Source organism: Sander vitreus, chromosome 12 (assembly GCF_031162955.1).
Source record: "Sander vitreus isolate 19-12246 chromosome 12, sanVit1, whole genome shotgun sequence".
In the NCBI taxonomy this organism is placed as follows: domain Eukaryota; kingdom Metazoa; phylum Chordata; class Actinopteri; order Perciformes; family Percidae; genus Sander; species Sander vitreus.
The window spans coordinates 30,303,030-30,313,550 of record NC_135866.1 but is presented as its reverse complement, the minus strand read 5'-3'; the positions used below and the strand labels follow the sequence as shown (position 1 = coordinate 30,313,550).

The following is a 10,521-nucleotide window of genomic DNA, read 5'->3' as shown; positions in this document are numbered from 1 at the left end:
TGGTTGCCATGACTTCGCGAGTGATGCCGTCCTGTCACTGTTCCAGTTGCTCACCCTAAAGGGGACAGAGAGCGGATGACAGTTCGCTTAGCGTAAACCCTGTTTTGCGTCTGATACCGTGGCGGCAGAAATTTTCAACATGGAGGAAACACTGAACAACACAAAACTTTAGATCTTAACTAAACTCAAATGTAGTTTTCCTGAAACTGTATTACACTTTTATATAAGAAGTCAAGCAAACTGAAATTTGACCCTTGCAACTTCCGCCGTACATCTTAGGTTGCTTTCACACCTGCCCCTGGAGCGTTTGGTCGTATAGTCCGGTTGGTTTGGGGCGGTGTGAAAGCTCATCCGAACTCTGGTGCGGATCAAACAAAAGAACTCTTGTCCCCTTAAAAACGGGGGTCTCGGTTCTCTTCCAAGTGAACTACAGTTCAGGTCACTTCAGGTGAGAACGCGATCCGACCCAAATACAGGAAGTGACCCAAAAACGGAGCATTTACTAGCCTGCAGCTTCAACCTTGCACACAATGTACAGACTTCTGTATGATTTAAGGGATGATAACTTTCAGATCCATAAGCTGTTCTGAGCACACATCGCTGGTCGTCTGTGTGACATCATCATCTCTCCTTGCTGTCGGTCAGATGCTCATTGTCCGCCTTTTTCTAAAATGTTAGAAACACTAATGCAGAACCAGAAAACCTGAGACGTTATAAATGTATTGCTCCGTTATTTCTGACAAACTGAAACAACGGCGCCGTCATTACGTCGACCAGCGTAGCAGGCGTAGTGCGAGTGTAGGATTCGGTTCGGTGGAAACCGAACCCCGTCAAAAAGTCCAATATTCAGACGAATCCAAAGCCGAATCCTGGATTCGGCGCATCCCTACTAATGAACGATAGGTGTGAATGTGCCCTTATAATATTACTAAACGTTTTGATGATGGTGTCCTGAATAGTGTTGCTGAGTGTGATGTCAGCTCACCCAGTCGTACTCTGAATCTGAGGTTGTTTTCGAGGCAGTGAGCGGCGGTCAGCACCCAGCTCTCATCGATGAGGACGCCTCCGCAGTGGAACTTCCCTCTGGCATTCAGTAACAGCGCCTGCACACAAAAACACACGTTTACATTCAAATATACATTTTTTTAAAAGCCCTGAAAACTTAATTTAAAAGTTTTCATTTTTTCTCTGTAACCTTCTAAATTTCGTGACTAAATGAGAAAATTAGAAGTTTGAAAAGGTTCATTTTTCGATGCTAATTCTGTAAAACTCGGTCAATCAGCTTTATCAGGACTGGGTGGTTCGATGAGTTACCTGCCAGGGACTCTCGCCCTTCTTCCCCACCTCCCCTCCCATCAGCCAGGGCAGCAGGCCTTCCTTCGGTTTGGAATATGATGACCTGTCGATCAGCAGCTGTCCACAGGACGAACGACCTGCCGGGGCAGGGGGGGGAGAGAGACAGAGACATAGAGAGAGACAGAGAGACACAGAGACAGAGAGAGACACCGACAGAGAGACACAGGGACAGATAGAGAGACAGAGAGACACAGAGACAGACAGACAGAGAGAGACAGACACAGGGACAGAGAGAGACAGAGAGACAGACAGAGAGAGCGAGACAGAGAAAGAGACAGAGACAGACAGAGACAGAGAGAGAGAGACAGAGAGAGACAGAGAGAGAGAGGGAGGCAGAGACAGAGAGGGACAGAGACAGAGAGACCGACAATGAAAGACAGAGAGAGAGAGAGTGAGTCCACTTTACAGGCGAGGCGCAGTTCATCTCGAGTGAGCCTGATCTTTGGCCAAGGTCTTATGTTGGTCCACTGGAAGGAGAGGGACTTCCCCTCTCTATACCTGATCACAAAAAAAGGAATCTCACCTGCCTTAAACCAAACATTTGCTCACCTTTCGGGACACATTTCTTGGAGTCGTCGAGCAGTTTGTATCCGCTCACGCAGCTGCAGCTCCTCGTCAGGCCGTCCTCGCTGTCTGAACAGTCGTGGTCACAGCCGCCGTTATCCAGCGAGCAGTTAGTGGCCGTTTGAACTGAACAGACAGTTATACAAACTCAATCTCTGTTGGACTGTTGGTCAGACATAACAAGACATTTGAAGATTTTTTTTATGATTTTGTATTGAAAAAAATGTCAAAAACTATCACATTTGTCTATGTTTTTGAAAATGAAAATCTATCACTCACGCTGGTTGCAGTATTTGCCTTCGTATCCTTGGTTACAGCGGCAGGCGTAGTCTTGGTACAGATCCACACAGGTTCCGTGAACACACATGTTGGCGTTACACTGGTTCCCATCTGAAACACAGTCACATCGACATGAATACATTTCCCAAAATGCTCTGCAGGCGGCCGCTCGGAGACCAACTGTTCACGCGGGAGAAACCAGTTTGATCTGAGACAGAGAGACAGATAACAACAGAGGACTCAGGCCCTGTTTACACGATGACTCGCGGGTGAAAACGACAAATATTTTATCAGATGTGCCTTTCGTTTATACGGCGACGGCATTTTTGGGGCTTAAAAACACAAAAAAGTGAAACCACCCTCCAGAGTGGAAATCTTAAAAACGCTCCACCGTTACGTTCCCGTCTAAAGGGTAAAAACGCAGAAGTCTGAAGACAGCGGTGTGGGGAGAGACGATAAAGGCGTCCAGGTAGTCTGTTGTTACGGAGTGAGCTACAGAAATGATAGGCTCCTGTTATCTGAAAGATTTTCAACGTAATGGCTCAATATTTAAATGATTTTCGACAATACGGTTGTTACACTTCGATGACCATATGTAGGCTGTTATTTGAGCCAGAGTTGGTTACAACTTTACGGATGAAGAGAAAGAGAGAGAGAGGCAGCGGGCAGAGGAGGGTCTGCTTCAGCCTCCTCTGCCCGCTGCCTCTCTCTCTCAAGCAGCAGCTGAAGGGCTTCGAGGATATTGGTAGTGCTCCCGTGGGTGCTGTGCTGGGGCTTATCACGGGCGACTGTGCCGGTCATCATCAGACAAACATGCAACTCCACCTCCTCGTCTGTCCAGACAAGCTTTTGTTGTTCGCTTCGACATGTTTTGGTTTGGTGCTACTAAGGAGAGAAGTAGAAGGAAGGTTCTACGTACGTGGCCTTGGTGGTGTTGTGTGGCAGTGCCACCTAGCCGCCTGGCGTGCATACTAATTCGCATTTCACACACTTTTGCGTCACCATATGCACGCAGATTCCCCCCCCCCCACAAAACTCTTTGAAAACGCAACGCCACTTTTGCGTTTTCTCTTCAGATCATTTCCGTCTAAACATAGCCTCAGAGTTTTTCTGCTGCTTAAATCGTTTCCTGTGTCCACACATATTTTGGTCATACAGGAAACTGCTGAAATACAACGAGACAACATCATCATCTGTTTTTAACGCTCTGCTTTAAAACGACATAACATGAAGGGAACAGGAGCTGACTTTAGACTTAAAGGACAGTTCCGGCGTAAAATGAACCTAGGGGTTAATAACACATGTGTACCGAGTCGACCGTTCTCTGGGATATGTTTTCATGCTAATCGAATGTGACCAGTTTTAGCACAAAGCGCTAATTAGCTTATAACGCTAGTAGTGAGGGCGCGGGTAAAGTAAAAAGAAATCTCTATTTCTACACCACTAACAAGGCTCAAAATATCACCACACTTCCACAGTAGCATCATGAGGGTCCCTACATGTAAACAGAAGGATTGAGAACTTTGTAAGTGTACAGACAGTTTATAGAAAAGATAGTTTATAAAGACAGTACCGTTCGCGTATACAGGCGGGCGTCATCTTGGGAAAACGCTGTGCTTGAGCTATGTTACTGGTCGAGACTGTTTTCCCAAGATGGCGCCTGCCTGTATACGTGAAAGGTATTGTCTTTATAAACTATCTTTTCGGTAACCATGTGTTATTAACCCCTAGGTTCATTTCGCGCCGGCATTGTCCTTTAATGACTCACCGATGTACACCGTCCAGAACTCCAGCTGTAAACATACAAAAACAAAATGTCAGTGATGAAACTCGTCCCAACAGCTCTGCAGCGACAACATGAGTTGCTGGTCTACCGCTGCCGTAGAAACTAAAACCTGCAAAGGAATCAATTCAACCTTTTGTGTTGTCTTCCCGTCGACCTGCAACTTTTGGTTTGTTGCAACGTTTGTTGACTTTTTCTGAGCCTTTTGAAGTTTTTGTGTTTTTTTTCCCAAATTTGTAAAGCTTTTTTTTTCATTTGTCACTTTTGTGTCACATTTTTCTGACATTTTTGTCATTTTTTTTCGACATTTTAGTAATTTTGTTGACATTTGTCACTTTTTTGACATTTTGTCATTTTTTTTCAACGTTTGTCGCCTTTTGAAGTTTTTGTGTTTTTTTCCCCCAAATTTGTAAAGCTACATTTGCCACTTTTGTGTCACTTTTTTCGACATTTTTGTCATTTTTTTGACATTTGTGTCATTTTTTTCAACATTTGTTGACTTTTTCTGAGCCTTTTGAAGTTTTGTGTTTTTTTTCCCAAATTTGTAAAGCTTTTACATTTGTCACTTTTGTGTCACATTTTTCTGACATTTGTCACTTTTTTGACATTTTAGTCATTTTTTCAACGTTTGTCGCCTTTTGAAGTTTTTGTGGGTTTTTTTTCCCAAATTTGTAAAGCTTTTTTTTTACATTTGTCACTTTTGTGTCCAATTTTTCTGACATTTTAGTCACTTTTTTCGACATTTTAGTAATTTTTTTGATATTAGTGTCACTTTTTTCGACATTTGTCATTTTTTTGACATTTGTGTCATTTTTTTCAACATTTGTCGACTTTTTCTGAGCCTTTTGAAGATTTGTGTTTTTTTTCCCAAATTTGTAAAGCTTTTTTTTACATTTGTCACTTTTGTGTCACATTTTTCTGACATTTGTCACTTTTTCGACATTTTAGTCATTTTTTTGACATTTTAGTCACTTTTATCGACATTTTAGTAACTTTTTTCCGACATTTTAGTCATTTTTTTGACATTTGTGTCATTTTTTTCAACATTTGTCGACTTTTTCTGAGCCTTTTGAAGATTTGTGTTTTTTTTCCCAAATTTGTAAAGCTTTTTTTTTTTTACATTTGTCACTTTTGTGTCACATTTTTCTGACATTTGTCACTTTTTTTGACATTTTAGTCATTTTTTTCAACGTTTGTCGCCTTTTTGAAGTTTTTGTGGGTTTTTCTCCCAAATTTGTAAAGCTTTTACATTTGTCACTTTTGTGTCACATTTTTCTGACATTTTTGTCATTTTTTTCAACGTTTTTCGCCTTTTGAAGTTTTACTTTTTTTCCCAAATTTGTAAAGCTTTTTTTTTTTTTTACATTTGTCACTTTTGTGTCCAATCTTTCTGACATTTTAGTCACTTTTTTCGACATTTTAGTAATTTTTTTGATATTAGTGTCACTTTTTTCGACATTTGTCATTTTTTTGACATTTGTGTCATTTTTTTCAACGTTTGTTGACTTTTTCTGAGCCTTTTGAAGTTTTTGTGTTTTTTTTCCCAAATTTGTAAAGCTTTTTTTTTTTTACATTTGTCACTTTTGTGTCACATTTTTCTGACATTTGTCACTTTTTTTGACATTTTTGTCATTTTTTCAACGTTTGTCGCCTTTTGAAGTTTTAGTTTTTTTCCCAAATTTGTAAAGCTTTTTTTTTTTTTACATTTGTCACTTTTGTGTCCAATTTTTCTGACATTTTAGTCACTTTTATCAACATTTTAGTCACTTTTTTCGACATTTTAGTCATTTCTTTGACATTTGTGTCACTTTTTTCGATATTTGTCACTTTTTTGACATTTGTGTCATTTTTTTCAACATTTGTCGACTTTTTCTGAGCCTTTTGAAGATTTGTGTTTTTTTTCCCAAATTTGTAAAGCTTTTTTTTTTTTTTTTTACATTTGCCACTTTTGTGTCCACTTTTTTCGACATTTTAGTCATTTTTTTGACATTTTAGTCACTTTTATCGACATTTTAGTCATTTCTTTGACATTTGTGTCACTTTTTTCGATATTTGTCGACTTTTTCTGAGCCTTTTGAAGATTTGTGTTTTTTTTCCCAAATTTGTAAAGCTTTTTTTTTTTTTACATTTGTCACTTTTTTGTCACATTTTTCTGACATTTGTCACATTTTTGTCATTTTTTCAACGTTTGTCGCCTTTTGAAGTTTTTGTGGGTTTTTTTCCCAAATTTGTTTTTTTTTTACATTTGTCACTTTTGTATCCAATTTTTCTGACATTTTTGTCACTTTTATCGACATTTTAGTCATTTTTCTGACATTTTAGTCACTTTTATCGACATTTTAGTCACTTTTTTCGACATTTTAGTAATTTTTTTGATATTAGTGTCACTTTTTTCGACATTTGTCATTTTTTTGACATTTGTGTCATTTTTTTCAACGTGTGTTGACTTTTTCTGAGCCTTTTGAAGTTTTAGTTTTTTTTTTCCCAATTTTGTAAAGCTTTTTTTTTTTTTTTTTTACATTTGTCACTTTTGTGTCACATTTTTCTGACATTTGTCACTTTTTTGACATTTTAGTCATTTTTTCAATGTTTGTCACCTTTTGAAGTTTTTGTGTTTTTTTTCCCAAATTTGTAAAGCTTTTTTTTTACATTTTTCACTTTTGTGTCACATTTTTCTGACATTTTTGTCACTTTTATCGACATTTTAGTAATTTTTTGACATTAGTGTCACTTTTTTCGACATTTCATTCACTTTTTTGACATTTGTGTCATTTTTTTCAACGTTTGTTGACTTTTTCTGAGCCTTTTGAAGTTTTAGTTTTTTTTCCCAAATTTGTAAAGCTTTTTTTTTTTTACATTTGTCACTTTTGTGTCCAATTTTTCTGACATTTTAGTCACTTTTATTGACATTTTATTCATTTTTCTGACATTTTTATCACTTTTATCGACATTTTAGTCATTTTGTTGACATTTGTCACTTTTTTGACATTTGTGTCATTTTTTTCAACGTTTGTCGCCTTTTGAAGTTTTTGTGGTTTTTTTTCCCAAATTTGTAAAGGTTTTTTTTTTTTTTACATTCGCCATTTTTCTGTCACTTTTTTCTGACATTTTAGTAGTTTAATAATTACATTTGACATTTTTGACATTTTGTCATTTGTTTTGACGTTTGTCAATTTTTTCAAAGTTCTTTTATAATTTTTTTATTCCTTCAAATGCTATAAAATAGACTAAAACGTCCAAATTCAATGAAAGTAGTGAACTGATTATTTATTTAACTTGTGAAGAGCGTCGTGGGAACCATCCACATTTGTCACTTTTTGACATTTTAGTCATTTTTTCAATGTTTGTCGCCTTTTGAAGTTTTTGTGTTTTTTTTTCCCAAATTTGTAAAGCTTTTTTTTTACATTTGTCACTTTTGTGTCACATTTTTCTGACATTTTGTCACTTTTTTCGACATTTTAGTCACTTTTTGACATTAGTGTCACTTTTTTCGACATTTCATTCACTTTTTTGACATTTGTGTCATTTTTTCAACGTTTGTTGACTTTTTCTGAGCCTTTTGAAGTTTTAGTTTTTTTCCCAAATTTGTAAAGCTTTTTTTTTACATTTGTCACTTTTGTGTCACATTTTTCTGACATTTTTGTCACTTTTTTCGACATTTTAGTCACTTTTATGATATTAGTCACTTTTTTCGACATTTTAGTCATTTGTTTGACATTTGTGTCATTTTTTTCAACGTTTGTTGACTTTTCCTGAGCCTTTTGAAGTTTTTGTGTTTTTTTTCCCAAATTTGTAAAGCTACATTTGTCACTTTTTGACATTTTTGTCATTTTTTCAACGTTTGTCGCCTTTTGAAGTTTTTGTGGTTTTTTTAATTTTTTTTTTTACATTTGTCACTTTTGTGTCACATTTTTCTGACATTTTTCTCACTTTTATCGACATTTTAGTCACTTTTATCGACATTTTAGTCATTTTTTTGACATTTGTGTCACTTTTTTCGACATTTTTGTCATTTTTTTGACATTTGTGTCATTTTTTTCAATGTTTGTTGACTTTTTCTGAGCCTTTTGAAGTTTTATTTTTTTTCCCCAAATTTGTAAAGCTTTTTTTTTTTTTTTTTACATTTGTCACTTTTGTGTCCAATTTTTCAGACATTTTTGTCACTTTTATTGACATTTTATTCATTTTTCTGACATTTTTATCACTTTTATCGACATTTTATTAATTTTGTTGACATTTGTCACTTTTTTGACATTTTTGTCATTTTTTTCAACGTTTGTCACCTTTTGAAGTTTTTGTGTTTTTTTTCCCCAAATTTGTAAAGTTTTTTTTTTTTTTTACATTCGCCATTTTTGTGTCACTTTTTTCTGACATTTTAGTAATTTAATAATTACATTTGACATTTTTGACATTTTGTCATTTGTTTTGACGTTTGTCAATTTTTTCAAAGTTCTTTTATAATTTTTTTATTCCTTCAAATGCTATAAAATGGACTAAAACGTCCAAATTCAATGAAAGTAGTGAACTGATTATTTATTTAACTTGTGAAGAGCGTCGTAGGGAACCATCCACGTTATTTATTTGGACAATTTGTTTGAAAGAAAACACACATCTTTTTAATTTTTTTTTTTTTACATTTTTTGTCACTTTTTCTGACATTTTGGTCACATTTTTCGACATTTTTGTCACATTTTTCAACATTTTTGTCACTTTTTTTCAAACAAATTTCTGTTATGGAAACTTTTTGAAAAGGGGTCAAATTTGACCCGAGGACAACAGGAGGGATAAAACCTGTGTGATGCTCTGGAAGGTCACCAATGATGTGAAATATATAAATAATTTGTATATCATGTTTTCGCGAATGAGAGAAACCTTTAGCTCAAACACAATAAGGAGAATTACCTTTGGGTTGAAACACAAACAGACTTACTGTCGCTTCCCTGGTTTGGAAAATCTCTCGGGCTTCTTCAAAGCTACATCTTTCCTCCACGCATTCGCGCTCCATCGAAGGCGGTTTCAGCTCCTCCAGGAAGGAGTTGGCCCGGCGAGAGCGGAGCAGCATGTGAGCCTGCGGGGCATCCGAGAACACTGGCAGACAGAGGAAGGGACAAAGAGACAAATACAGTTTAGACCAACAGTTTGTTTTAATGCACCGGCCTGTGAGTCTGTTGCTGTCGTATTTATTTCTCATGATTCTGACTTGTAAATTGAATATTTTTACCATTATATTTACATTATTATTTTGTCATTATATCCTCATGTTTCTTCTTTTTTACTGACAACTTCTGTGATTTATTTTGGTAAAGCAGACAGAAAACGTCGCCTGGAGTCGATTATTTTTGTCTCTTTCTGCTTTCTGCTCTGATCTGTTCAGCGATCGATACACCCACACACAGACACACACACACACACCCACAAACACACACACACACACAGATAGACACACACACACACACACACACACACACACACACACACACACACACACACACACACACACAGACACACACACACACACACACACACACACACACACACACACACACACACACACAGACACACACACAGACACACACACACACACACACAGACACACACACAGACTCACACACACACACACGCACACACACACACACACACACACACACACACACACCTACCTGAAAGACTGTGCACAGATGCCGACCCCAAAGCCGCGAGGACGAACACACAAAGGAAGACGAGGCGCGACATGACCTCAGCCAAACTGCATACAAGACAGACACAAGCCAATCACCTCACCCCCTCAGTGTTTATATTTAGCCTCTCTGGCTCAACAGTGACACAAATATTAATATTCATAATCTTAACGATGGTTGACGGGCCTCACCAGATCGAAGACGGTAAAGAAGATGAACTGTGTAGGCGAGACAGGAAGACAAAAACACTGTGAGCACACTTTGTTCTTGTTAAAAGTTCAAAACAATCAGCTTCAGTGAAACATTAATACAATATTGATCGTTTTCAGCTGAGGCTTTCAAACACACAGCAGGAGATGTTCCCTGTTTGAAGCTCTGCGACCTTTGACCCCCACGGCCCGAACAAGAGCGGCTGCAGAGCCGAGACGACGTCCTCAAACCGCCATTACAACCAAGATGCAAAAGAGCGAGTGGATTTCAGGCAACGAGGAGTGTTTTTGTACTTACGTGCGAAGAATGGAAGCCGAGGACAGAGACGATGGTTTGCTCCGTTTCTGGTGTGTTAATGACTAACTGCCAGTGTTTACTGAGAGTCCACAGTCTGCAGCTGAACTTTGTCAACACACACACACACACACACACACACACACAGACACACACAGACATACACAGACACACACATACACACACACACACACACACACACACAGACACACACACACAGACACAGACACAGACACACACACACACTCACAGACGCACGCACACACACACACACACACACACACACACACACACACACACACACACACACACACACACACAGACACACACAGACACACACACACACACACACACACA

The 10,521-nt window shown here is 37.8% G+C and overlaps 1 protein-coding gene across 1 annotated transcript in view; it reads right to left on the bottom strand.

Annotated features, from left to right (window-relative positions):
- proca (protein C (inactivator of coagulation factors Va and VIIIa), a) overlaps positions 1–9,715 on the bottom strand; it is an 11,083-nt gene extending 1,368 nt beyond the window's left edge. The window contains exons 1-7 of the mRNA XM_078263345.1: positions 9,643–9,715; positions 8,913–9,070; positions 3,968–3,992; positions 2,200–2,310; positions 1,906–2,046; positions 1,315–1,433; positions 986–1,103 (exon numbers count right to left, since the gene is read on the bottom strand). Coding sequence (XP_078119471.1) covers positions 986–1,103; positions 1,315–1,433; positions 1,906–2,046; positions 2,200–2,310; positions 3,968–3,992; positions 8,913–9,070; positions 9,643–9,715 — 745 coding nt within the window. The remainder of the gene's footprint in view (positions 1–985; positions 1,104–1,314; positions 1,434–1,905; positions 2,047–2,199; positions 2,311–3,967; positions 3,993–8,912; positions 9,071–9,642) is intronic.
- Positions 9,716–10,521: the final 806 nt, after the last annotated feature.